The 27,958-nt window shown below is 35.6% G+C and overlaps 3 protein-coding genes across 5 annotated transcripts; 2 read left to right on the plus strand and 1 right to left on the minus strand.

Annotated features, from left to right (window-relative positions):
• Positions 1 to 87: 87 nt before the first annotated feature.
• Positions 88 to 13,981, minus strand: CHR18 (chromatin remodeling factor18). 2 transcript variants are annotated; one of them, XM_088513099.1, is made up of 24 exons: positions 13,646 to 13,979; positions 13,330 to 13,393; positions 12,843 to 12,931; positions 12,701 to 12,756; positions 12,507 to 12,582; positions 12,215 to 12,281; positions 11,744 to 11,810; positions 11,513 to 11,580; positions 11,351 to 11,433; positions 11,199 to 11,240; positions 10,850 to 11,005; positions 10,377 to 10,454; positions 8,992 to 9,060; positions 8,826 to 8,891; positions 8,598 to 8,726; positions 7,924 to 7,980; positions 4,819 to 4,908; positions 4,543 to 4,608; positions 3,422 to 3,490; positions 3,244 to 3,348; positions 2,987 to 3,112; positions 1,246 to 1,304; positions 1,070 to 1,106; positions 88 to 694 (listed from the first exon to the last, which is right to left on the minus strand). In XM_088513099.1, the coding sequence occupies exons 1-24, from the start codon at positions 13,880 to 13,882 to the stop codon at positions 542 to 544; spliced, it is 2,109 nt and encodes a 702-aa protein (XP_088369225.1). In that variant the 5' UTR covers positions 13,883 to 13,979; the 3' UTR covers positions 88 to 541. The 2 variants fall into 2 exon arrangements, with proteins under 2 accessions (XP_088369225.1, XP_088369226.1); XM_088513100.1 differs by having other exon boundaries at positions 603 to 694; positions 1,070 to 1,131; positions 13,646 to 13,981.
• Positions 13,982 to 15,234: 1,253 nt separating this feature from the next.
• LOC132174875 (aspartic proteinase oryzasin-1) lies at positions 15,235 to 20,538 on the plus strand. Its single transcript, XM_059586609.2, has 14 exons — positions 15,235 to 15,320; positions 17,090 to 17,450; positions 17,530 to 17,590; positions 17,831 to 17,925; positions 18,013 to 18,122; positions 18,230 to 18,398; positions 18,518 to 18,557; positions 18,691 to 18,755; positions 19,311 to 19,424; positions 19,494 to 19,555; positions 19,642 to 19,798; positions 19,899 to 20,018; positions 20,125 to 20,213; positions 20,330 to 20,538. The coding sequence occupies exons 2-14, from the start codon at positions 17,109 to 17,111 to the stop codon at positions 20,412 to 20,414; spliced, it is 1,509 nt and encodes a 502-aa protein (XP_059442592.2). The 5' UTR covers positions 15,235 to 15,320; positions 17,090 to 17,108; the 3' UTR covers positions 20,415 to 20,538.
• Positions 20,539 to 22,808: 2,270 nt separating this feature from the next.
• Positions 22,809 to 27,924, plus strand: LOC132174863 (aspartic proteinase). 2 transcript variants are annotated; one of them, XM_059586588.2, is made up of 14 exons: positions 22,809 to 23,290; positions 23,608 to 23,978; positions 24,042 to 24,117; positions 24,261 to 24,355; positions 24,445 to 24,557; positions 24,783 to 24,951; positions 25,044 to 25,083; positions 25,499 to 25,563; positions 25,663 to 25,776; positions 25,876 to 25,940; positions 26,498 to 26,654; positions 26,761 to 26,880; positions 27,321 to 27,409; positions 27,596 to 27,924. In XM_059586588.2, the coding sequence occupies exons 2-14, from the start codon at positions 23,616 to 23,618 to the stop codon at positions 27,678 to 27,680; spliced, it is 1,551 nt and encodes a 516-aa protein (XP_059442571.2). In that variant the 5' UTR covers positions 22,809 to 23,290; positions 23,608 to 23,615; the 3' UTR covers positions 27,681 to 27,924. The 2 variants fall into 2 exon arrangements, with proteins under 2 accessions (XP_059442571.2, XP_059442579.2); XM_059586596.2 differs by having other exon boundaries at positions 24,057 to 24,117.
• The last annotated feature ends 34 nt before the right edge of the window (positions 27,925 to 27,958 follow it).

A 27,958-nucleotide genomic window follows, 5' to 3' on the forward strand; every position in this document is an offset into this window, starting at 1 on the left:
TTTCTCTAAGTAATTGCCTTATCAGTCTGGAGTAGAGATACTTCACAACAATACTCTGTAAATAGGCTTAGATTAGATATAGCGATGTGCACTTCAACACCTGTGTATTTGTATTAAAATTTGCTGTTTATGTTACAAGAAAAATGAAAGAAACAAAAAGCCCAGGATTGGTTCAGGATTCTCTGTATAATTGCCCCCACGAAGCGAAGTGGACAAGACAAATCAAAACTATTGAATGGCAAGCTGAAGTGCTGAACCATCTGATCTGTTGGATTTTTTTTCCAGCAGCATCTGATTTACGGGAAGAGGCATCTATTAAATAAATCTACATGCCTCGGCTCCAATGGATCTAGTTACTGATTCCTAACTCTAATCTGAGGGTTCCTCTTCCCTTAAAAAGTGCTGGGAGCCAAAGCCCCAACTGCAGAATGGGGGGTTAAGAGGACACACCTGGATATGATCAAAATACTTCTGGATGCCTCTGCCATGTGAAAAGGACAATTTCCGTGTGCCTGTACATTTGTATATGTGGGTACGTGGCTCAGTGCCGGGGATATTTGAACTTGGACTGATGTTCCAAGTCATCCACGTTTTTACAGCGCTTCATGAAAGAGTCGAGTGTTTTCTGCTTTGCGGGGCTGCTTCTTGGCTGGCTGGATGAAACTTCCAAGGTATTCTCATGGCCATCAAGCATCTAATTGTTCAGTAATTGGAATTCAGTTTACAAACTAAAGGGGCATATCAAGCAGTATAAAAATTAATCACCAACTGCAAATCACAAAAAATAAGATATTCTCTTCCCCCTATTTTTCTTTTTTTTTTACCAGGTAGTTGGAAAATGAAAACCTCTTTAACTTCGTAAATACTTCAAACCAAGATACTGAAGAGGAATGTAGCAACTACATATAAGAGCACAGTACAGTGACTGCATATGTTATTGTTATTATTGATGATATTGTTATATTATTATTACTACTACTTTGGTAGACAAACAAATCTCAGAGCTCTTAGGAAAATCAAGACACAATTAATCCACATGAACAGAGAGAGAGAAAGAAGGCAAATTTACCTGTCCTAAGTTTTCCAACTTGCACTGAACAACATCCCTGGAGGAGAAATAATAGATCAACGCTACTTACCGATCATCATCATCAACATCATAATCATTGACCACAGCCTTGTTCAACCATTAAAACTCCAACAAAGACATAAATTATGCCCTCTAATAATAGCAAATAAACATACCAAATGATGTCGTCAACTGTGTCATTTGCTAGCAGGTAGTATATATTGACTGAAGACACCTAGAAACATAAAACAAGCATGTCAAAGAACTAGACAAACAGATATTGGGTTTAGCTAGTAGAATATTTAAAGAAAGCTCAAAATAAGGAGCAATGACAGTACAGCAAATTCCTAATCTTAGGGCCGAGCACCAGCCCCCTTGGGTCGATATTCAGCCCTACCAACGGCCATCCGTGGTCAGTTATGGTAACCGACTAACAGACCAAGGGGGTCAGCTAATGAACCAAACCGATCTCCTTCAGGTCAGTTTATAGTCGGGTTATGGACCGACAAACCCGAAATTATAAATGAACAAAAACTTGACGGAAGAAAGTAGGAGACGAGGTGTACTTAGTGACTTTTGCCATGTTCTTAATCTTCCAAGAACACACATATGCTTTCAAAAACGTGGAATGCCTTTTTTAAAAAGAAAAAGAAAAAATTTTGAGCAAGATAAGAGTGTTTGACTTTCAGCATTTTCTGTCTCATGGTTTTGGTAACTATTAACCAGAATTGAATTGCGCCTCAAGTCTGCTCCATACAGTAAACCCCAACAATTCGAAATCAGAGACAATAAAGCTAAACACTCCTATTGGTGGACGCCAGCACCTTATTCCAATTCCTTTTATCCTGATAAGGCTGACATGCATTTCAAGTTACATGATGAGTTGATGCATTGACATATTTCATTTTTTTTTTAATAAGTAATTGAAATTTCATTGAAAAGGGTGAAAAGCGCAACCCAAATACACAAAAAGTATACAAGTGATACACCTATTAAGAAGGAGAAAAGAGGCAAGAAAATAATGAAAGTTAAGCCCATTAAGATCTAAAGTTGTCCAGTGGAAAAAAAATTTGAAAAAGAAAGACTTAAGTTTCTCCATCGTCTTCTCACGGTCCTAAAAAATTCTAACATTTCTTTTCCAGATCACATATACAAGAGGAAAACCAAGAAACATGTGTTTAGGCAATGGGACCAACCAAACCCAATTGGCCTCTGAATAGTGCAGAAAGTCCCAGCTCAGAGAGAGTATTAAAATTCATATTACTTACCAATTTCATATTATTTAGCGGCAAGAAGTTCTGCCAAGAGGCTTAAAAAGCAAATATATGCTCACTCTTAAAATAAAAGTGAATAAACTCACCCTTAAACATATCACATTACTGGCACATGACTTCTTAGGTAACAGAATAATGGCTGAGAACCCTACTTAAGGACCACACATACAATAACACCAAAACAGAACACTTAAAAAGTAGTGCTACGCCCCCTATTCCAAGCCTCCCAGGCTGCTTTATGTCCTATCTAGAAAATGAAGCTATCAGGCCTGCATCAATGTGTGTGTGCAGAAGTACCACTTAATCAAAAGAAATGTGTGGTTGCCACTGATGCATATTATCGAAACAACCCAATCACTGCACCTTCACAAAGTACAAATAAAGTTCTAATCACCATTGTTCCACAGCCACCTATCATACTTTCCACTAAACTGATTCCTGAATTTCACCAATAGAAGCAATAGCCCAGGGAGGATTCCTAAATCTTAAGTAATTCCTATTTTCACTACCACCAGTAAGCACATACCACAGACAAGAACAATCCACAGCCTCCACTTCTTCAGTGCTAAAGAGGCACAATTAATAACTCTGAATTAATGTGTGCTATGTTTCGTGACTCCAGAAACATTTTGCTGTAGTTTACCTGGCCAATCCTATGAGCACGATCTTCAGCTTGAATCAGATCACCTGGAGTCCAAGACAACTCTGCAAAAATAACCGTGCTTGCAGCTGTTAAAGTTAACCCAACACCTCCAGCCCTGATAGATAGCTGCACATTGACAATTAAAAAGGCAAACTTAGATTCAGATTATAGCTTTAATACCAGATTACAAGTAAAAAAGAAGATTGATGGAGAAAGTAGTCAACAAGTTATAGAAATAAATGATCAAACTGTCATACTACTGCTGCCTTGATAGCATCTTTCTCCTGAAAATCTGTAACCAAAGCTTGCCTTGATGCTGGGGGGGTGCTGCCGTCAATTCGAATGCAACCCACTTTCTTCTTCTGGAGTTTTGGCAGTTTTTGTGAGAATTGATCAATCATGAGAGAAGTTCAATAAAATTGTAAGAGGTCTTACAAGAAGAAACTCATATATAGAGTCAATCATCGGCTTATGGTGTGCAAATATAAGAAACTTACAGCCTGCCTGCAACAACCATTGTATGACAATGTTAAAACACATGAAAGGAACATTCCAATACAATTTACAATGCAGAAACAAGTGTACAAGTAATACTGGAAATTGAGAATGCCTTCTGCCAGGAGGTAGAATTTAGAAACATCATGAGTTGCACGCAGATAGTGTGAGTTACTGGTTTGGGGATATTTCATCATGGATCAGACAAACATAATAACCCTTCAGTGAAATATAATGTACCTAATGTAACTAATTAATGTCACAATTTTATTTATTTTTTGATGTATTTAACTCACCACCATAAACAATCCAGACAACTGAACATAAGATCACCACTTAAATGAGCTCTAAAAATGGAGTTCGATCTAAATCTTTGAACGAGTATAAACAAAGCCTTGAACTAAGAACCTAAAATAGGAAATAATCTGCCCAGGAATATGTAAAGTTGTCCCATACATGCAGTGAACAGAGAGGTTTGCAAATGCATGTAGATCTGAGGTCTATTGTGTATTGCATGATTTGAAAAAGATAAAAAATTTAAGCGTGAAACTTCTAGGAAATGTATGTCAAGTATTCAAAGATTGTCAATCCAAAACAAGCACTTATAATCCATGTAGTAAAATGCAAAACAGGCAAAGATGAACTTAACAAACATGCCCATGAATGTCAGCACATCAAAAATATGCAGTTAATATACATGTGTACAACCCAGAGAAAGTGCTAACCACATCTGCGCAATTACTCCAAAAGGATTAGTCAAGTTGCAATTGGAGCTCCCTAAAATCACTTATAAGGCCCAATCTTAATAGTAAGGAACCAATGTGGGACTTAACACCCATGAGCACATTTATAATCCACCTACTTAATGTGGAAAATTCTTCTTCCCAAAGTAAGACTACCTCACAACATGTGCATACACCAAGAATATCAATGAACAAATCATATCTTTTAAATTTTTGAGATGTCTTCGAATAACTTCCATCCTCCATAGATGTATGCAGTTAAACACTTCTAAATAAAGAAGGGAGGAGATAATTGAAGGCAGGTCAAGGTAAAAGTACCTCAATGACAGTTCCCAGGTAATCTAGAACTGCCGGGATCTTGGCTTCAGCAGAATCAGTATATATCTGGAATCCAATAAAGAGTTAGCAGGGGTAAGAATTTACCTTAGGTAATGCAACTATAAAGAAAAATCAATTTGAACAGTAGGTAAAAAATGGGTTAAAGAGGCACCTATTGCACATAATTAAGAAAAGTCATGTAAATGATAGTAGCGACCTTTTCAACATATTATGTGCACCAAATTCTTCGATATATTCAAAACTATATATGAATACCTTGTTAATAAGATTCTTCTCAGCAAATTTAAGTGACTCAACTTCCTCTTGAGATTTGCAGGCTTTAATTTTGCCTTTTATCACCTCTAACTACAAAACAGATGTCGATATGAGTTTCTGTTAACCCTATTTTCTTCAGGAAACAAACTGCAGCTTCAAGGAACTTTGAGGAACCAATTGCAATGAATGAAGATCATGCATACTATGACTCTAAAAGATAGCAACACTAACACATACAGGGAAAAATAGAAAATACAATTGTACAAGATATGGAAAAAGAAATGTTAGCCACTACAGACAAATCCAGATATCAATAAAAGAAATGTTTTATATCAAGAAAAACAGGCTTTCCACGGTTGCTTCTCTATCTTGATCAATGGTAGTCCTCATGGTTTCTTCAGTAGCTCTAGGGGCCTCTGTCAAGGGGATCCTCTCTCGCCTCTCCTCTTCGTGATTGTCATGGAGGTTCTCAATAGAATGCTCTCTTGAATTATGGTTGGTGGTTACCAATCAAGATTCCAAGAACGCCTTACTGGGAATATCACACCTCTTTGCAAATGATACACTTACTATGTGCGGTGCAGACCGAGATCAAATCTATAATTTGGGCCATATTCTCATGTATTTTGAGGAAATTTTGGGCCTAAGCCCAAAATTTTGGGCCATATTCTCAAACCTTTTCTAAAAGGTTTTCTCTTTCTCTATTTTAGTTAAATATTCATTTTTATTTCTTTTTATGTCCTTAATAGATGAGAGAGGAGGGAAATGAATATATACGCTTGAAAAAGTAAATAGCTTTCACATTTTGGCTCTTGATATTTGAAGAGCTTGTCTAACAAAAGTAAAATTTGAAATTGTTAAATTACTAATTATCCCAAAAGCTTAAGCTAATAGGAAGAGGTAAGTTTAATCACTTAATCAATACTTTAACACTCCCCCTCACGTGTGAACTCAAACTCCCTTTTAATAGGTAAGGCCCAACACGTGGAATATTTTATTTAAATGAGGGTGAATTGTTAATTTAAATGGAGTCAATGTTTGATCTCAGGACCTTTGGCTCTGATACCATGTTAAATTACCAGTTATCCCAAAAGTTTAAGCTAATAAGAAAAGGTAAATTTAATCACTTAATCAATACTTTAATAGAAATAGAGTAGAAAGCTTGTCAAATGCCCCTTTTTGTGAGTTTTTCAAATTTTTTTAGAAAACCTAAATTTGAAGAGCTCACTAGGAATGCTCAAAAGGTTAATCTTTGGAAATCAGTTTTTGCAGTGGGGGGAGGTTCCGCATCAGGAAGAGTTGGCTGATATTGTCAGCTACAACATCTCTCTACCCTTGATTTATTTGGGACTTCCAATGGGCGCTTCTTTTAAATCAAAAGCTATTTGGGACGGGGTAGCTGAGAAATGAAAGGAATATTTGGTAATTGGAAGAAAATTTACTTGTCTCGGGGTGGCCGCCTTACCCTAATCAAGAGCATGTTATTATGCTTACCTACTTACTTCTTGTCCTTGTTCCCTTTACTGGTCGAAGTAGCTAAACGGTAGGAGTGCCTTCAAAGGGACTTTCTTTGGGACGGACTAGACGGAGAGCCAAGCATTATCTGGTGAAACTAGGAAAATAATATGTTCCTCAATTCCCAAGGGAGGATTGGGAGTTAAAAACCTCATGCTATTCAAAAAAGCTTTACTTGGTAAATGGCTTTGGAGATTCATGCAAGAGGAGTCTTCTCTATGAAAACAAGTGTTTGTTGAGAAGTACAAGATCTTGAGTGGGGATTGGCCCGAGCAGCCCTATGGGATATGCATTTGGAAGAATATTAGGAATGGGTAGGGGCTCTTCTCCAACTTTGTCTCATTTAGGGTTCGAAATGGCTCTCGTATTCGGTTTTGGCATGATGTCTGGTGTTGTGAAGCTACTCTCAAACCTTCATTCCCAAATTTGTACACAATAGCTCGTGTCAAAGTGGCCTTGGTGTCGGATTACTTGGAATCCAAAAAACTTCTATTTATTGGAATTTGAGTTTCATCATGGCAATACAGGATTGGGAGTTGGAATCTCTCGAATCTTTCCTCTCTTTGTTATACCCCCCAACAACCCATCCAGGAAAGAGGATAGATTGTTATGAAACCCAACCAGCAACAATATATTTGAAGTGAAAAGCTTTTATAAGTCTTTACAAACTAAAAAGTCGTGCTTGTTCCCCTAGAAAGGTGTTTGGAAGGCTAAGGCTCCGCCCCGCATAGCCTTCTTTACTTGGACGCCAACTTGGGGTAGAATCTTTACAGCTGATAATCTTAGAAGGCGGGGTATCATTCTTGTTAAGTGGTATTGCCTTTATAAAAAGAATGAGGAGACCGTTAATCACTTTTTTCTCCATTGCAAGTACACTAGAGATCTGTGGCACTTGGTTCTCATCTTATTCGGATTTACATGGACTATGCCTAACAACATCCAAGAGCTACTTCGTTAAAGAGTAGCGGTGGGGACATCCCAAGGAGGCTATCTGGAAAGCTATTTATGTGATTTTAATGTGGAGCGTTTGGAGAGAAAGAAATCGGCGCCTATTCAAGGATTGCAAGTCAAAAATGCTTTGTTTAAAAACCTCTTTATTTAGATCTCTTTTGGATTGGGCTATTATCTATGTTCCTAACTTCCCCTCTTCAAGTATTTAGATCTTATTAACTTTTTAGATTTCAAACACCTTTAGGGCTAGTAGCTTCTCTTGTATACTTTTCGTGTACGAGAGCTTTGCCTTCTCTTTTTAATAAATTATTATTCACAAAAAAAAAGTCCATTGTTCAACATTATCGAATAAGTACTACATACGTATAAATATAAAAAGTATTCTCAACCTAGCAGCCAATGGTTAAGGCAAATCAACCCTATGAAACTTAGTAGAGAACCACTGAAACCGGTTCCACTTGTTTGACATCTACCATGCAACTGATGAAACTGTAACTATTACGCAGAATCGAAACTAAATTTCCAAAACCAGATAAAGTTGCAACGCACAAGTGACCACTTTTACTTCCCTAAAGATTCATAATTACTTTAATCAGACAAAGTTCAAGTTAAAAATCAACTATGAATGAACTAAATTACCTCACGAAATAAAGCATTGACTTGTTTCATGTCCTTTTCAGCCAAATCTAGGAAGACCTGAGAATCAATTAAGAGGAAATTATATAATAGGACCGCAAAGATAAACATTTTCCAACTTCCAACCCATACACATATGATCTTGGGCACGAGTGCCCGCAAATGCACATAGAGACATACTTACAGGTGTGCATGTGCATAGAAACACACATGCAATCAAATGCTCACCCACAAAAACAGACACACCACACGAGCAGAAGGTATATATATATATATATATAGAATAAGAAAAATAATTCGAAAAACACAATTCAAGCAATGTTTGATTCCCAGCCATGTAAGAGTTTTACCCACAGGATGGTATTTAAATGCCAAAATAGCTGCACCAAGCCAATGGAATAAAAATCTCCCAGATCCAAACTGCATAACTTTTCCCAATTTGGATTGCACAAACCCATTGATGCTCCAGATTATTACCACCCAAAGTTGATCCTTTTTTTAAAAAAAAAAAATTCAAAGCAAATACAAAAGCTCAGTAATTACAAGGGCAAAGAGCTATCATATACTACAAAACCAACCAGACATTATAAAATGTAGTATTCCTCATATGTAAAAAGGCCAGCCACAGGCTGGACTGCTGGTAAACGACAAGGAGAAAAGGTTAAAAGAAAAACTACCTGTTGCCTGCGCTTCACAGGAAGCTCAGAAAGAACGTCTTTTTTAAGTCTTCTAATCATCAAAGTTGCCTTCATCAAATTGTGCAATTCTTCATGGTTACTTGCACCTTGATATACTCCAAAAATTCCCTAAAAGATTAGTGAAAGAAGCAGCATCGTTCATGACCTATATAACAGTAGAATAACTAAACTACACAGGTTTTTCATTCAAAGAGACTTGTCACTTACACCCTTGCAATATCGGCTACCATATTCATGAACATTCTTATATACATCAGGATACAATGCTTCCAGCTGTAAAATGTAACACAATTTGTACAGAATGATTAGAATATAGCCTTCAACTGTTCTTTTGATGGTGACAAATAACTTGTGAACTGGCATGTAAAAGTACCTGCTTGAATAGCTCAATTGGTCGGGATAGAGCAGGAGTTCCGCTAAGCAGTATTACATATTGAGCTTTCTGAAATCATTGATCTTGTAAGTTTTGTGGCAACAGAAGGAATGAGAGGAAAGAGGAAACACAAAGAGAGCAAGATCAATATGCATTTGGCCTGTTCTTTTTTTTGTTAAGTAACTTAATCTCATTGAAAAATGCAGAAAGACAAAAACCTAGTACACAACTATTCAATAAAAAAGGTTCAAAAACTCAAAAAAACTAGAAAAACAAACAAACTATTATATGTTACTATCCATGTGTAAAGGGAGTTGAATATAATCATTTTCAGCTCTACTACCGAAGTCTCTCTATCTTCAAAGCTTCATGCATTTCACTCTCTCCAAATACACCACATTAAGCATAAAGGAGCCAACCTAAAAACTTCCAAAAAGTTACAACACCTCACCTAACCTCCCCAACTCATCAACAACTCTCTCACCCTTCTCACCTAACCCACTACACACCAAATTAAATAGCAAGCACCATAAATCTCTTGCTACATCACAATGAAGAAGAAGGTGATTAGACTCCCCACTCTTTGTCCATGAGTCGCTGATCAAATATAAATTCCGAAAACTCCCATGTAGCTGCTATTATCTAGACTCACATGATTTTTCACATGAAAAAGAAACATTGAAGTCACCTCTAATACACCACAGCTTCCACCAACTCATAATGCCAACCAATTCTTCCAAAAGATACCTCCTTTCAACATCATTATTTGGACCATAATCACTTTTGCTGGTTCAATAAGACAAAAAGGAAAAATGTAACTGCTTAAGCATGCTTTATGCAAGGGGGTGCTGGTTTAGCTTGCTTAAGGGCATCAACCAAGTCTTTTATAGTGAGGCAGTGTTGTCCACCAAAAGCAAATCTAGTGAAAGATTATATAGCCACCAAAGTTTATAATGTGATATACTTGGAGATCATCATAAGGTTACCAATTTAAATGCTTGGAGATCATTGATGAAGAAATACATTAAAGAGTAGGTACGCCTGTTTCTGCAGTTAAGGACCCTGAAGTGGCCAAATAGCATATTTAAACTTCAATTGCTTCCCCAAAAGAAAACAAAAATCCCTCGAATAGACCAATAAGATTGCTTAGAAGCCATTAAAAATCATTCTTAAGCAAACTTGCTCACAGATATGAATATACTTCTCCATTAATTGGCAGAAAGGGAAAAAGCAGCTGAGGGTATCAGCTGCATACAAAGGATCAAGAAGAACCATGTAATTCAAAAAGAGTGCAGGATCGATAATTAGTATTTGAGCATGAACATAGTCTAGGAGTAAATTAGCAGATACAAGTATACAGTCATATTTAATCAAGAAAGAAAGACCTTTATGACCGGAAGGGCAGCAGTTGTCCTCTTTGCTTGAGCATTTTTTAGAAAATGCGACTCATCTGCAATCACAACCTGAATAAAAAGAATATATGTATCATTGCTGAGAGCATATGGAGGCACACAACAATATATTATCTTTTCTTGGTAAGTCACAAATATATAACCATTGAGCATTTATAAGCCACATGAACATATGAGGAAGAGAGAAGAAAGGCCTCTATCACTTCTAGTATTGCCACTCATCCATCTGAACCCCATTTCATCCACTCTTATTTTTATTCATGTGTTTTCTAACTGTCTAAGTTTCAGCATGATAATTGTATTACTTACTTTTCTAGGAATCTTGATAAAATGAAACTACAAAATTAGTTCCCCGCTATCCATTCAGCACTAATTGTTAAGATCCAAGAGAATGAGACAAGGAAAACACAGTGAAGATGTAGAAATCAAATAATGGCAGTACTTACCTTAAACTCTAATGCCATTAGTAGATTCTGTAGCTTGGGGACTACGTCATAGGAGATGATGTTGAATAGGCCATCAAGATGAATGCTACCCTTGGTATTTGATGGTACTACTGTATACCCAGCTTTGTTTGATCCACCACATTGAGATAGAACAACCTAGAGAATAACTCATTCACAAAACATAAATAATTTAGATAAAAAAAAAAATAAACAACCAAAATAACCAATATTCAAATTCTCAAAGATGAAGGGCATAAAAGGGAAACAAAATAAGTGCTTAAGATTCCAACTTCAACAACAAAAGAAAAAGTAACCAGAAAATTTTAGAAAGGAACTTCAGACAACATACAAGTATATCTGATGGAGGAATATCCAGCCATTGTTGAATCATCTGAAAAAGAAAACAAAAAAAAAAAAAAGAAGAAAGAAGTAGAAGATCAAATACACTTTGGGCAGAAGCCATCTTCTAAATCTGAAATATGAAGTTAACAAAACACTTACTGAAGCCCAATGCAGACGTAAGGAAGAAGGCGTAAGAATAAGAACAGGCCACGAATCACGGACACATGCACTTACAGCAATAGCCTGCAAAAGACATATGAACTCAATATACATGCTTAAATCACATTGAAGACTAGAAATGGTTCAAGTGATAATCAATTTCCTGCAAAGTCTTTCCTAGTCCCATTTCATCTGCTAGGAGAACACGCCCTCCATGCTGCAAGATAAACCTGAAAAAAAAAACATATAAAAACGCATATTAGTTTCAAAAACTACGATAGTTTAGTGATAATGAAGTAATAGAGAAACTTCATCGTGTTCCTAGGGAAAATAATTAATGCATGTTAAATAACGGTAATCCAATGAGGAAAAATATCCAAATCCACTACATACCTAACACCATCACGTTGAAAAGGCAAAAGCTTAGATTCAACATGTTTAGGCATCCTGTCATATCGGTCTTGAAATAAAGCACCAAAAAAAAGAAAAAAATCTTCAGAAACTGTGCACGAAGAAAAAGGAAATCCAAAAATGTATATAAAATATTACTTTTGAACAACGCCGAAATATATATTTACTGAAATCAAAATGCAGCCTCAAAGCTGAGTTCTCTCATTCAACATAAAATCAAATTTACATGACACGCTTTATCTACCAAAATGCATGTTTCTATGTTGGTCAGTAATAAACTTTCAACTGAATTCCATGATAAAAAAAAGTACAATGGCATAGATTAAGCAATCTAAAAGAAAATAATGTAGTATTTGAAAATTGTCAAAGCACATGTGAATCATGTGATGTACCAACAAATCTATTCTACACCTAACTGTAGCAATCAATTTTATACACACACATTAATCTTACTTCGAAGATCCGGAAGAGCAGAGGCAGCAGCAATAGCACGATGCACCAAGGGATCTATGTTCTCCACCTGGGAAAAAATATCAAATAAATAAAAATAATCCAATGTGGCAACCCAAACAAAAAAACAGAACAGCACAATCCAAACATTCACAAATTCCAGACAAACATTACTAGTTATTAAGACACTAAAACATGAGAGGAACAAAAAACCTTGTAGATTGTACAAATTCAAAATAAACCATCACTGCAGTAGCCCAACTATACAGCATTTCAAAAGGGCACAAGTTATCACCTCAACATTGTAACCAGATATCTGACCAAGAACTTTTTCTGCCGATGACAAGGAAGATATTGGGAACATCCACAGCCTACAGATTCCATAGTTCCAGCAAATGTGCAAAACAAGCAATCATAATAAGTCTGAAGTCATATAGGATACAACTATAGAATTAATGAGAGAGAGAGAGAGAGAGAGAGAGACGAAACCTTTCTTTTGCATTCCAAGTAGCTTTGGGGATTTGGCGGAAAGCAGCTACTAGTACCTGATACAAAATAAAACATAGTGCATAAGCAAAAGAAGACTCGCACGTGTAAAAATTAACATTCTGCAAGCAGATAAAGGCACTACCTGGTCATATGAGAATTTTGAAGCAATGTTTCCGCCGGCATGAAGAAAAAATTTGACAGATAGCTTGGGTAGTCCCATTGATGGTTTATCTTCGAGCACAGAAAGAAAGACATATGCAGTTATTCAGATAACATTTGACTTGAAATCATCACAATCATAAATTACAGCCAAAACGATGTGACCCTGTGGACAATAAGATCAGTTACTGGGTAGAAACACTATAGACAGGTGCTGGGATGTAGAAAAAATTCAATCTTTTTTTCTTCATCGTCAAAGAAGAACTGATTCTTTAATCTGTGTTTTTATGTTAGTGATTGCAAAGAAATATTTTTGAATCAGAATACAAGAGAGAGGCAGAGTCGGTCCATGAAGAGTAGGGACCTCTGGGCACTGGGAAAAATAGCAGATAATTTGGAGAAGCTGCAAGCCACATAAATGGAACAAAACAAACCAAAAGAAAGAAAATTAATTTAAGAGAGTCGCTAACCAGTGTTCACTTTGACTGTGATTGATGAGGGCAATGCCCTGGACCCAGAAGACAAAGCTTCAACCTGAAATTAAATGTAAAAAAGAAATATACATATTTACATTTTTCAAAAGCTGCGTAGAAAGAGAAAAATAAAATCTTTCAAAGTGACATCCAAACAAGCCATTAAGGAAAAAAAATCGAAACTTAAACGCAAGCAAGTCTCACACAGGTAAAGATTTGGTAAGAGCAAATAGAGAATTGAACCCTAGAAACTCTAAGAAAAGAACCCAGTAAATTTTTTGACAAATAACTACCAATGTGAGAGCTTTTAAACCTTGTTAGAAGAAGAATCAGTAGTGGGTTTGGGAGGCAAAGACCGCTGGTGCAGTTCTTGTTGTTGTTGTGGTGGTTTATTGTTGTTATAGTAAGAACAGTTGACGGAAGCGGAGGAAGAAGAAGAAGAAGAATTGGGATTGTGGCGTTGCAGTTGAGCGATCTTCTGAAAGGCGTCTCTTTCAAGGGAATCCAGTTCTTCTGGACTCAACTCCCAGTCATCATCGTCCAATTCCATTTCTGCTCTGCGCGCGCTCTCTACTTCCTCTGCGCATATAGAGTAGTACTGGTACACTGCCACTTGCTCAATTGCTTTGGTTTTGGAAGGAGAAGAGGCTTTTTGGGGGGCAAACTTAATGGCCACGGATTTGATTTTTCAATTCTTCCTTCGTCTTTTCGTGTGTCGGGCCATAGCCCAATTTTGATTTTTCAACTCTCCATATTGTTTTCTTTCCTTTCTTTGCTGGCCCAAAAGAAATCAAACGTTTGGGTAACCCTAGAAAATGGGCCTCTTTTGTTTTCGATCAGTTCAAAAAAACCCTTTCCCCTTCCTCCACCTCCAAAGGTTTTTTTTTTTTTTTTTTTTTTTTTTTTTTAAGAAAAAAAAATATTTGGTTGGTCTATTAATTTGATATGTGTAACACCCCAGTCCACATCGAAAAGAAAAGTAGCACACATAGAGTGGATTTATTGTAAAAATAATCATGAGTACTAAATCATGCATTAGATCCTTACACATGTCATATTAATAGATTATATTGGAAGAATTATTTTGAGAAAACTTTGTTATATATATAAGGAGTGTTTTCCTCGAACGCTTAGTTTGTTATGACATAAAATATTTCTTAGTGTTTGACTCGTACGAAAAATCACTGATGGCAGACAATGGCCAACGACCTCCCACAACGGCCAAAAAGGCGCTAGGTTGCAACTTCCAGTAAACACCGGTGGTGACAATCGGTTGGTGGCAAAGGATTTTGACGAAATTCAGTGATGGTGGCGGTGGTTTTGAAGACTTCGTGCAAGAATGAGAAGTTTAAACTCGGAAAATGATTTATAATTAAAAAAAAAAAAACCATTTTACAGAAAATAAAATGAGGTTTTCTTAGTCAACTGAAAAATATTTTCAATTTGACAACGATTTTTTGTCGTACCAAAAACCAAAAAATAGAAAACATTTTTCAAAAAATATTTTATGTCGAAACAAATGGTGCCCGGGTTAAAGAATTTTTTTTCAACTAAATAATAGAACATACGACATATGTCCTTAAACGTACAAATCGATTGAGTTAGATGAATTTCCTCGCCTCAATTTGAAGAAAAATTGTAGACAGTTTTTTTCCATGTTTCATCTGGTTGGAGGAAAACTTTGCTCCCTCTATACGGCGTTGGCTTCCCAAAAATTGTGCCATCACTCTCCTCCCAATGGCTATATTCCATATGGCCAGTTTTCTTTGAACCATATATGCACGAGGAAACTTCATGCGGTGTTCCTCAACAGTAAACTGAATATTGTCTAATGCAAAACATGAAACGTAGTACGTTAATCATTGGCTTTGTTTTTTCCCCAGAAAAGAATTACTACTAAAAGAGCTACGTCCACTGCTTCACACTCGAGAAAGCCCAACCCATCTTTGCTGTCTCTCTGCAGCGTCCTCATCTTCCTCAAAGTTCTGGTAATTTTTCTTCTTAATTGGTATGATCAATTATCTTCTAATGGAATTGTCTAGTTTGAAAAAATGATTTCAATGCTGCTTATGTTGGTGATCATCATCTACAAGCCTGCATGTGAGTTGATGGATATAAAGGTTACTTGCTTTAATTTACTTCATTAAACGTCTGTCACAGCATTTTGATTAGACTAGTGCTTCATGTTTCTGCAACACTTATCCACAACAACATGTTAACATTGAACACAAATGACAACACATGTTTCATAGTTAAATTGTCATATAACATCCTTTTTAATCCACTCAAGATCAACTGATCTATTGATTTGTGTTGCCTTCTGATTAGACCATAAATGGAACTATATATTCTGAAAGTATAATTTATTCCAGATTAGGTCAACTACTGCATTACAGTTTCCACTGAGGAGTAGCTCCCTTCCCATTCCATTCAGAATTTTCATGTTTGCATTGTACGTACTAACAAATTCGATCTAGAAAAAACATTAGTCACTCCAAAATGACTAGTCAAGTTTCTCTAAAATCACTTATAAAGCTCAATTTCACTTAATAAATAATCAATGTATAACTTTTAGCACCCATTAGCTCATTTATAATCCATCCACAGGGCTAATCATTTTTCTAGTATGGAATTTGGGTATTACAATATCTCCCTTTATCCCTAACATACCATTTGTAACGACTTATGAAAAGCACCAACCACATCTATGTTGTCACTTCAAAATAACTAGTCAAATTGTAATTAAAACTCTATATATTTGCTTATAAAGCTCAGTCACACGTAGTAAATAACTAATGTGAGACTTAGATCATGTTTGAGATTGCATTGAAAAATAGAGCTTTTAAAGTCAAAGTGAGCTTTTAAAAAAAAAAAAAATTGTATTTTTAAGCTTTTTCACAAAAGTGTGTAGCCATTTTTTTTAGTGAAAAAAAAAAAAATAATAAAAAAAAAAATTGAAATCTTTTACCAAACATGTCAATTTTTTTGTTCAGTACAACTTTTTAGATACTAAAAATGTTTTTTAAGCTCCATAACCCAATATCAAACAGGCTCTTAATTAGTACTTATAAACTCTTTTTATAATTTACACATTCTATATAGGCGAATCATCTTACCTATGTAAGACTGGGTGTTACAACTTACAAGCCAACAGTCCATTATGAGCTTGTTTGGGTATGCGTTTGAGGGGCCTAAAAATGCATTTAACACTCAAAAAGTCTGTTTAAAAAAAAAAAAAAAAGTACTCGTTTAATAAAAAAAATTGAAAGCGCTTTTAAAGGTAAAAAATGATCAAAACACACTTTTAGCAAAAGCTTAAAAGTAAAGCTTTTGCCAAAAAAATACTTTTTAACTTATAAGTTATATTTCTCAAACACAATCCCCAACATGCTCTACATGTACTATGCATATCCCAGTTTTTGCTGCACATACTAAAATGCTCTTAGTCTCTCTCCTTCACTTGTGGAAGTGTGTTTTTGTGCATATGCACTCATGTGTGATCACTATGGACTTCATTGTTCAATATGCCCTACATTCTGGATACTGGTGGAATGCAACTCCTAGATATATCTAGCAATTTCCCAGCCTCTTTTTATCTTTTTATCATTTTCCCAGAACCTGATGAAAACAATGAAGAAAGCAGGAGTTGAACTTTACAAGTGTTTTCTTTTCTTTTCTTTCTTTTCCTAATAATTGATTAGTTATTGCCATTAATGCATTCTCTCAATGATAATAAAAAAGCTATGTTATTCTTCAGCGTCTGATATTTTGCATAGATGGCGAATAAGTTTCTCTTGGTGGCTCTCTGCCTATTGACTTCAGTATGCTCCTTGGCTGTTCCTTCTTCCTCCAATGGCATAGTGAGAATCTATCTGAAGAAACAACGTTTTGATCTCAACAGTATAAAAACGGCTAGAATAATTGGGAAAGAGAGAAAACTCGCCAAGAAATCGCTTAATGTGGGTGCTTCAGCAACAGATAATGCCTCATTGAAGAACCTTTTTGATGCCCGGTATTATGGAGAGATTGGAATTGGCTCACCACCACAGAAGTTCAGTGTCATCTTTGACACAGGCAGTTCCAATCTTTGGGTTCCATCGTCACACTGTTATTTTTCTGTAAGTTGTATTTGTAATTAAGGGCTTTTGGTTTCATACTCCCCTCTATTGTTTTCTTAGAAACCCTTTAATCATGCAGATGGCCTGCTATGGCCATGCTAGGTACAACACTTGCCAGTCCAGTACATTTGCGAAGATCGGTAAAGTTTTCAGTCGAATGCTCCTACAGTTTCGTGAAATTATTGGTAAAAATGCTACACGAACTCAATCTTTTACATTCCCAAATGCTTACTCTCAGACATGTACTTGCAGAAAGAGAGTAAGCAGACGGAATTTAAATAAAAAAAATAAGCACTTAAGAGTGTAAAAGAGAAGTTCGTGTAGCATTTGAGAGGGAATATAATAGGAAAGACTTTGATTTCTTATTGTTTCTGATATAGGTAAACCTTCCAATATAAATTATGGTTTTGGATCAATTTCGGGCTTTCTCAGCAAAGATAATGTGCAAGTTGGAGATCTTGTTGTCAAAGATCAAGTGAGAAATTTCCACCTTGTATTTTAGTGCAGTAATGCTATGTTTGTTTGTTTCATTTGATGCTAAGACATTTCTATCATCCTTGAGGTACTCATTGGGGCTACACGGCAAGGTGTTGCTTTCGTACTATCAAACTTTGATGGGATACTTGGACTTGGGTTTCAGGAAATTTCTGCAGAGAATGCTGTGCCAGTTTGGTAAAGATTTTGGCATTCTTTTCAACTTTCATTGTCTTAACTCTAATGTTGAAAGGATTTTTCCTCACTTCTGTTGCTTTGGACAATGTTTCATGCACTTGTTACAGGGATAACATGGTGCAACAAGGTCTAATAAGCCAGAAGATCTTTTCTTTCTGGTTCAATCGGGATCCAGAGAAAAGTGAGGGAGGTGAGATCATCTTTGGTGGTGTTGATCCCAAACACTTCAAGGGTGAGCATACTTATGTTCCGGTTACTCAAAAAGGTTACTGGCAGGTGCACTTCTTATGCTATCTCATCTCCACCCAATTGTCTTTATACTTCACATTTGCAGTTCTTCTAATCTTCTATAGATATTAAGTTTATGTCTTTTGCTTTGATGTTTCATCTTCTAGATTGGATTTGGAGATTTTCTTATCGCAAACCATTCTACAGGTAATGCCATTACAAACTTAAAATGATTACCATTTAAAGTGAATACTGACAAAAAGCCTTCCATTCAGAGTTAGATTGTTTTCTGATAAAAAGCTTCATTGAATTCCTAAGATTCCAAAGTTTGAAATTTCAGGTTTCTGTGAGGGTGGCTGTAATGCTATAATGGATTCAGGCACATCCTTCATTGCTGGACCGACGGTATGTGATAGTACTTCTATGCCGGAACACGATCCCCTCCTTTCAAATGAACTGGATAATATCTAGTTAGTTATACTGAAAGGGTATTTTTGTCTTTTTAATTTTTTATGGGATAAAAATACCCTTCTACTATAACTAACTGAAGAGGATCCTAATTCTTCTATGCCACTTTTGTGGCCATAAAGTTTGGAAAGAGCTTTGTTGAACTCAGTTTTTCTCATTTAATCAGATCAAGGGCCTGTTTGAGATTGCGTTTGAGAAGCTTAAAAATGTTTTAATACTCAAAAAGTCCGTTTGAAAAAAAAAAAAAAAAAAAACTCTTTTGGTAAAAAAAAATTAAAAGCACTTTTAACTTTTAAGGGTCCAAAAAGCCTAAAAATGGCAAAAACACACTTTTGAAAAAAGCTTAAAAACGAAGCTTTGGCTCAGAAGCTCTTTTTGACTTAAAAGCTCTATTTCTCAAACGCAATTCCAAACATGCTTTAAGAAATAATAATAAATTCTCTCTTTGTTTAAATTCTTATGCTTTCATTGTAATAAGCTCATCAACTTCAGGCCATCATCACTGAAATCAACCGTGCCATTGGAGTAAAAGGATTGAAGAATGTGGACTGTAAAAGAGTTGTTTCTCAGTATGGGGATCTGATGTGGGATCTCTTGATATCAGGGGTATGTCTGTTCTGATAACCTTTTTATGCTAATGTTATATGTCTTACACTGTTCTTCCCTGGTCTACAGGTACAGCCAGGCAAATTGTGTTCAAATATTGGACTTTGTTTAAATGGGACTCAGCCTATGAGGTTATGAAAGCCTTTTATTTTTTCTTACTATGATTTCTTTATTCTCAGTAGCCTCTGTATTCAATCCAAAATTTGAATTTATGCAGCAAGATTATTGAAACAAAGGTGGAAGCGAAGAGTGGGAAGGAATTAAAAGTTGGTGATGATCTCCTTTGTACTGCCTGTGAGATGACTGCTATATTTATCCATAGTCAGCTTAAACAAAACAAGACAAAAACAAAAGTATTCGAATATGTGAACAAGGTTATTTTCCCACATCCTCTTTTGTTTGTCTCAATGAATCAATCACTGATATTTGCATAATAGGACTAATCTTCTCTGCACATTTTTGCTTTTGTTGAAGCTGTGTGACAACTTGCAGAATCCAATGGCAGAATCAGCTGTCAACTGTGATAATATTGTAAACATGCCATCCATTTCATTCATCATTGGGAATAGATCCTTCCATCTCACACCTGAGCAGGTATGGAAGTCCAAGTGAAAAAAAGAAAAAAGAAAAACTATATATGTTGTAAGAAATGGCATTTTCTCATTCTGTTTCTTTTTGTGTTTTGCATTGTATGATCCAGTATGTCCTTAAGGTTGAACAAGGGTTTTCTACCTTCTGCATCAGTGGCTTTATTCCTTTAGATGTTCCTCCTCCAAAAGGTCCCCTCTGGTATGTTCTTATTTAAAGCATGGATCCTTCTATGCAGTACAGATGATAAAATCGTAATGCATTTGTAATTGTTTTCTTGTTATTTATGCACACATTAAATAATTTTATTCATGCAGGATTCTTGGAGAAATCTTCATGGAAGCTTATCACACAGTGTTTGACTTTGGTAAGCTCCAAGTAGGATTTGCAGAGGCTGCTTAGTGATTCTCCAATGAATAAGACAGTGCTATTAGCTAGATGGAGGTATGGTAGGTTGTGAATGAATGATGGATGTCTAATAATGACTGATAGATGTCTATGATACTTTATGGTCAAATACTTTTGGTCATGTATTTATAAATACTGATTTGTGGAGATCGAATTCTTGCTTAATATGTTTGCTTTTAGATGATGCAACTTCCTAAACTGAAGGAATAATCCAAAATAGTAATTCATACAATTTGCTAATTTGAAAAGTATCCCTTTCACTATCATAACTTTGGAGCTGCTACAACTTTTTTTAAAAGTTCCTTACAAACTAACGTTGCAATCCACCTGGCACTTACCACGTTAGCTATTAAACAATTAAATTAGATTATGGCTTACGTAACAATGCCATGTCAGTTTGTAAGGGTTGCAGTAAAAGTTGTAATATTCCAAACATTATCCTTTTCTCAATATCCTTTTGCATGGTTTTAGAATAAGGCAGCGGATTGGAATTACATACTTTTATTGGTTGGAAGCTAATTGCAAGGTTTGACGGATGCTAAACGAGGGAGTGTCTCTCATGTAAGCAGCAACTGAGCATAAACACATGTACTTTGATTGGCAATCATTTATCACAAATTTAATGATGATTTTAAAAGTTACGTCAATTTTATAAGGACACAAAGAGGACATGAGCCTTCATTCTAGTATTTTTCGATCTGTAATATCCTAGATTCCGTTCACTGATTGAGTGAGTGATATACCAAATTTATCCTCCACGAAAACTTTAGAAAGATGAATAGCTGAAATCTTGATTAGATGAATTTGGATTCTCAGCAAACATCTTCGAAGATCAATTAACATATGGAAGCTTGATTATGTAAAATCTAAGACTAGGTTTCAATAATCAAGTAGTCGATTTGTGTTAAATTACGACTTTTCCTAAAAATTTAAATTGACAAAAAATTGTAAATTTAATAATTCTCACGTGTGTGGGCTCAAACTTTCACTTAATAAGTGAGACATCTGTGAATTTAATGCCTTAACACTCTTAACGTGCGGACTCAAACACACTCTTAATAAGTGAGGTCTAACACGCAGAATATTCAATTGAAATGATAGATGAATTACTAAGATAAAGTTCAACTTAAGATTTAAGTTTTGCAACGTGTTAAATAATTACTAGTCCTAGAAGCTTAAGCTTATAAAAAATAATAAATTTAATCATTTAACTAATATTCTAACAATTATAGCATTGAAGTATAGAGAAGATGTTGCTTACTATTATGCTAGTTTTTTTCTTTTCTTTTTCTTTGCAGCGAAACTAGGAATTTTAGAGTTAGGGGGCAAGACTCGTTAAAAAAAAAATGGGGAGGAGAAAATTAATATTTGAAGGTCTACCTAATAAAATATATATTTTTGAGGAAGTTAGGATATGTGTTTGCCAACCCTTTCTCTTTTTCCTTTTCCTTCTTATTCAAAAAAGTCAAAACATTGACAAAAAAAAAAAAAAAAAAAAAAACTTATTTTACCAAAAAAACTCAAAACTCATTTTACCTTATGTTATATCATAACATTTTTTTTTTACCAAAACACATAAAAACACTCGTTAAAAAGGGTTATCAAACACCCCTTAAATTTTTCGGGGAATTAGCTTATGGCTTGATTCAAAGGGGTGAAAAGATAATTATGGTTAGTGATTATTGGCTAAAAACGCCTAGACGGTTAGCGGTTAGTAACTTTAATAACCGCTAACAGCTTTTTTTTTTTTTTTTTTAAAAAAAAAAATATATATATATATATATATATATATATATATATATTTTTAAAAGGATCATATCCATGTTGTTTCTATGGTAAGATGATAATATCATACTACATATGACATCGTTTCATATATATATATAGGCGGTCAGCAATTTTGAAAAAACCTAAAACTGCTAACCGTAATTGCCTAGGCGGTTAAGAATTTTTTCTAACGGCCTTCAGAAGGGACAAAGTTTTTCTCCAAATTGGGTTGAAATAATTTTCTTCAACCTACTCTATAAAAGTGACATGTGTTCCTAGAACATGTTTAAAACCCATGTACATCTCACATATTATTAATAAAAGAAACCCATGTCAATTTTATAGAGTATGTTGAAGAAAATTCCTTCGACCAAATTTGAAGGTAAACTTTATCCCTTAAGAAGCCATTTGCGATTAACGGTAAAAACCGCCGGCATTTTTTACTCGTAGGCTTGAAGTTGAAGCCCCCAAGCTATAAGCTAGTTCCGCGCCCACGGCCAATATTGCTGTGATTGTGTGACGATTGTGAATCTGTCGCTAATCGGTTAAACTGAAATTTACAAGTGATTTTAACAATTATATCATTAAACCAAGTACTTTTGGAGTAATATATAATCTATCCTCGGTTAGATATTTTCCTATAAAAACAAGTATAGAAGCTTATCCAGAGAAAGAAAGAAAAATAGTGTACAACGGAGGAGAATGTTTGTGATGCCGTTAATAATGCAGATGATGTGAGAACTTGGAGACTGGTCTTGGCATTAACAATAGCGATAATGTGAGAACTCGGAGACCCAATCATGCAAATTGTTGGTTAATACAGTTATCAGATGAAAAAAGAACAGAGATTAATAGAGACTCCGCTGGAAAACGTATGCGTTAAGCAAATTCGAAACCCGTACTCATGGCGCATACATCCGCCGGCAGGAAGTTACGAGGTGGTTTCCTGAACTGACTGAGTAATTTTGCTTGGTATGAGCATGATTGGTAGAAAGCCCATTCTCTCTCGTATCTCGTTGCATAAAAGCATGCAACTCCTCTGTCTGGTGGACTATGTCGGCCTCAAATACTTGGCTCCCATTTCTGGCATAAACCCAATTCAGGTATCAAGTGCATGCGACGTTTCCTACTGGGATTTTTGTTAAAACTATAACTATGCTATAGATATAAACACTAATCTCTTCGTATCCTACTGCTAGTTTCATCAACGTTTGCTTCTATGTGGGGTGTTTTGTGATTGGAAAGTTCAGTTGCAATGAAAAAATGGTTGCATGTGAAAAAAAATTATTGAACCCATTTTTGTAGGACAGGCGTTTGTTAAAATGAATATGATAAATGTCACCGGTTTTTATATCATATGGAATTGTTATACCTTTTTGGCTGATTTTTTTTTTTTTTGGGTGAAATGATGTTAAATCAGAGACCTGCATGAGCATGGGGATTATCAAGTGCCTTCTAGTCGCACTCTGTATATGGGCTTTGTCAGATTCCTTTGTTTCTACAACTTCCTCTGATGGGTTGATGAGAATTGGTCTAAAGAAGCGTTCTTTAGACCTTCAGAGTATAAATGCTGCAAAAATCACCAGTAGAGAGGTTTTTCATCCTAGAGGTTCTGGGGATACGAATAGTGATTTTAATGATGTGAATGCAGATATAATATATCTAAAGAATTATCTTGATACCCAATATTATGGAGAGATTAGTATTGGTACTCCCCGGCAAACCTTTACTGTTGTCTTTGATACTGGTAGCTCCAATCTTTGGGTTCCATCTTCAAAATGCATCCTTTCTGTAAGTTTTGCAGTAATCCGAAGTGTTTAATATTCCTTCAATCTATTGAAGTTCTTTGTAAAGGATGACCTTATGCAGATTGCTTGCTATACCCATTCTAAGTACAGGGCCAGGCTATCCCATACCTATACTAAGATTGGTAAATTTTGCTGGTGCATTACTTTTTCTAAATTTATTTATCTTTAAAGCAGTTCTGTTGTATTGTGAATATAAATAACATAGCTTGTACGAAATATTTCGTTAATACAGTCATTCTCAAATCTGTTTTTCAATTTTATTTAGGAATACATTGCAAAATCCCTTATGGTTCTGGTTCCCTTTCCGGCTTCTTCAGCCAAGATCATGTCAAAGTTGGAGACTTTCTCATTAAAAATCAAGTTGGGTTTGTTGGCTTGCCCAAAGTTTCATGCTTTAAACTTGTTAGTGTCTTCATTGCAATGATGTTGTGTAATTTCCTATCCTTCAGGAATTCGTTGAGGTTACAAGGGAAGGATTTTTAACATTCTTAGGTACAGAGTTTGATGGAGTACTTGGACTTGGGTTTTCAGATACAGCTGCCCGGCAAGTCACGCCAGTGTGGTATAGTTTTCACCTGGTTTAGTGTTAATCTGTAAACACTTGCCCCCCCTCCCCTTTCCTCCTTTTTCTGTAATCCGTATGGTTTTGATGCATCTATTTAACAATATACTACTTTTTTTCATTTAGGGAAAAATTCAAAAGGCTATTCTCTGTTTTTCTTCTTTTTCTTCTTTTTCTTCTTTGCTTTTGATGCCTCGAACACACAAATGTCCTTTCTGATTACAGGTATAATATGTTTTTACAACATCACGTAAGCCAGAAAATTTTCTCTTTCTGGCTGAATCGAGATCCAACAGCAAAATTGGGAGGTGAGATTGTCTTTGGAGGTATTGATTGGAGGCACTTTAGGGGTGACCATACTTATGTCCCCTTGATTCGCAGGGGTTACTGGCAGGTCTGCAAATTTAAGAATTAGTTGCTCCCCTTAATTATCTTCTTATCATCAAACAGAGAGATATTTAACTTGAAATACATTCATCTATCCAGATTCAGGTGGGAGACATTCTTATTGAAAACTATTCAACAGGTTTATTACATTTCCATTTCCTTTGGTGTTTAACTGTCTTTGATTTTGTTACACTAAAATGAGCATGAATGAAGACATTGTGAAATTAAATTTGCTGAAGATTGCATTAGGTCTAGTCAAGAATAAAGCATTGCCAATAAATGAAGTCTGTGCCTTTCTTATCCGGATAAGCCAAAATTCTTAGACTCTTAATTGTTGATGGATTTCCATTTTATATGTCCTCTTAATTGGTGTTTCACTAGGTGTTTGACCATTAATGAGCATAAATCCTCATTTTCTTTACATGAACCGAAAAGGAAAATGAACTCTTCAGTTATTATTTCAACATTAAAGAGGCAAGAAGGGCAACGTACTTCAATCCTTTTCCTCTGCTCACACATGCATAATAAATCGTGACAAGTTTTAAAATTTCCAGGATTATGCAAGGGTGGATGTACTGCCATTGTGGATTCAGGGACATCATTACTTGCGGGTCCAACTGTATTGATACTCAATACTTTAAGCTTGATTCAATTTCCTTTTGCATTATTTTTCTTCCTAGAAAATTTTTGTTCCATCCTTACTAGTACTAGTTTTCAGGCTATTGTCACTCAAATCAACCATGCCATTGGAGCAGCAGGAGTCGTGAGCTTGGAATGTAAAGCTGTCGTTTTTAACTATGGGAATATGATATGGGAATACTTAATAGAAGGGGTTGGTTCTTTTAACCCCTTTACATTTTCTTTTAATTTGATTGATAAAAATATACAGCTTCTTCTTAGAAGATTAAGAATTCACTTCCCCTTTTTACAGATACGACCCGAGATAATATGTGTGGATCTTGGACTCTGTTTTTACAATGGATCTCATCATGTAAGGTAATCAACCTACTTCCTTTTCGCTGTTTTAAAGGATGAGGGCGGAGGATTGTGACACCTTGGAAAGTTAGGTCTCACATTGGGTTGGATTGTGATAGTATTATATGGGTGCGAGTCTTTCATTGGTTTCTTACTAAGTGAGACCAAACTTTATAATTGATACTAGAGAGCTCCAATTGTAACTTTTGACTATTCTTTTTGGAGTGAAAACTCAAATATGGCTAGTGCTTTCTTTAAGTTGTGACAAATGGTATCAAAGTCAACCTAGAAATACTATGCAGCACTTAAGCATTGCAACGTGATGCAAGTCCTAACGAAAGTTAGGTCCCACATTGATTTTAATGGTATTACACGGGTGCTAAGTCTCAAATTGATTTCTTACTTGGTGAGACTAGCTTTATAAGTGATTTTAGAGAGCTCCAATTATAACTTTAATTAGCCATTTTGAAGTGAAAGCACAAATGTAGTTGGCGCTTTTCTTAGGTTGCGATATGGACTTTGTTTGTATATTTTCATTTTTAGTTATCATAAGAAAAACTAAACTTTAACTTTTGCAGCCCTGGTATTGCATCAATGGCTCAAAATCGAACTTGGGAGGGATCTTCACTTGATGAGAGTGCTTTCTGTACTTTCTGTGAGATGATTGTCTTCTGGGTTGAAGTACAGCTTAAACAAGAGAAAACAAAGGAAAAAGTTTTTAAATATGTGAATGAGGTAGTTCCTCTCCAAAGAATAGAGCTTTTTTTTTCCCTAATTTTTGCATCAATATTATGTGTCTATAGACTAGGACTAACAGTTCTGAAATTTCCATGTCCTAAAGTTGTGCGACAGGCTCCCGAATCCCATGGGAAAGTCATTTATCAACTGCGATAACGTTGCATCCATGCCCTATATTTCATTCACAATTGGAAACAAATCCTTCCCTCTCTCCCCAGAGCAGGTGTGGATCTTATTATTTCTCATTAGTTAACTTCTATGCATTCATGTAATTTGTTTGGAAAAGGCAAACATGTTAGACCAATGAAAATAACAAATCATGCCTCATAATATATATCAAATATGGCTTCTTAAAGAAACACGATTCACTGATTCATACAACTGCTTGCAATATTAAACGTCCATGTGAAATTGATATCCACAATTGTGATTTGTCATTGCAAAACACAGATACATGGTTAGATGGGCTCAAGCTTTTCCTCGGTGCTACATTGCTCAAAATTTTCTGTTATGTTCATATTACTTTGTTCTACAAGTAGCTTTTCTTATGAACAAAAGCAAAGTACTATAATGACTCTCTTTTTAGTTTGTCTATGCAATCCTAGTAGAAAAAAGGCTCATTTTTTTGAAAATTTCTTACCTCCTTTTGGACCTTTGACTCAGTACACGCTTAGAGTTGAAGAAAGCTGTGCCACTGTCTGCCTTAGTGGGTTTGTTCCTTTTGATGTGCTTCCTCCTGAAGGTCCCGTCTGGTAAGGCATTAATTATTTTTTCTTCTTTAATGATTGTCACTTTCATTCATTTATCCAGTTATGAACTTGCATCCAGATGCCTATGCACCCAAGTAACACGCAGCTCTAGATTTCTTAATGCATCATTAAGTCTGATATTAAGATATGAATCTACAGTGTATAACAGATATGCATGCTTGCCTGCAGGATTCTTGGAGACATATTCTTGGGAGCATACCACACTGTGTTTGATTTTGGTAATCTTAGGATTGGATTTGCAAAATCTGCATAGGACTGTTTGGTGTTAAAGCTAAGGGAAGCTATATGGTAAAGCAATGATAGGAGGTGCACCATACATGACCCATATTCAAATAGTTTATACATACCGGCCCTTTGACTTCCAATGCCTTAGGGCCTTGTATAAAGGGAATTGGTATGTTCATAAATAAACGTGAGGGGCCTTGTATAAAGGTAATTGGTATGTTCATACTTCATATATAAGAAAACTTGACAGCCCGAGAGACCTTTTTTTGTTATCTGAGTTCTGTAATTGTGGCTAGCATGCAAATT

Source organism: Corylus avellana, chromosome 2, assembly GCF_965113065.1.
Source record: "Corylus avellana chromosome 2, dhCorAvel1.hap1.2, whole genome shotgun sequence".
Taxonomy (NCBI): domain Eukaryota; kingdom Viridiplantae; phylum Streptophyta; class Magnoliopsida; order Fagales; family Betulaceae; genus Corylus; species Corylus avellana.

Coding starts and splice junctions, on each gene's coding strand:
- CHR18 (XM_088513099.1), bottom strand. CDS start 13,882: ATGGAATTGGACGATGATGACTGGGAGTTGAGTCCAGAAGAACTGGAT. Junction 12,757..12,842: donor CAAAATTCTCATATGACCAG/GTAGTGCCTTTA, acceptor ATTTTGTATCAG/GTACTAGTAGCTGCTTTCCG. Junction 3,113..3,243: donor ATGCTATCAAGGCAGCAGTA/GTATGACAGTTT, acceptor GTCAATGTGCAG/CTATCTATCAGGGCTGGAGG.
- LOC132174863 (XM_059586588.2), top strand. CDS start 23,616: ATGAGCATGGGGATTATCAAGTGCCTTCTAGTCGCACTCTGTATATGG. Junction 25,564..25,662: donor CATTACTTGCGGGTCCAACT/GTATTGATACTC, acceptor ACTAGTTTTCAG/GCTATTGTCACTCAAATCAA. Junction 25,941..26,497: donor AATGGATCTCATCATGTAAG/GTAATCAACCTA, acceptor TAACTTTTGCAG/CCCTGGTATTGCATCAATGG.
- LOC132174875 (XM_059586609.2), top strand. CDS start 17,109: ATGGCGAATAAGTTTCTCTTGGTGGCTCTCTGCCTATTGACTTCAGTA. Junction 18,756..19,310: donor CCTTCATTGCTGGACCGACG/GTATGTGATAGT, acceptor CATCAACTTCAG/GCCATCATCACTGAAATCAA. Junction 19,556..19,641: donor AATGGGACTCAGCCTATGAG/GTTATGAAAGCC, acceptor GAATTTATGCAG/CAAGATTATTGAAACAAAGG.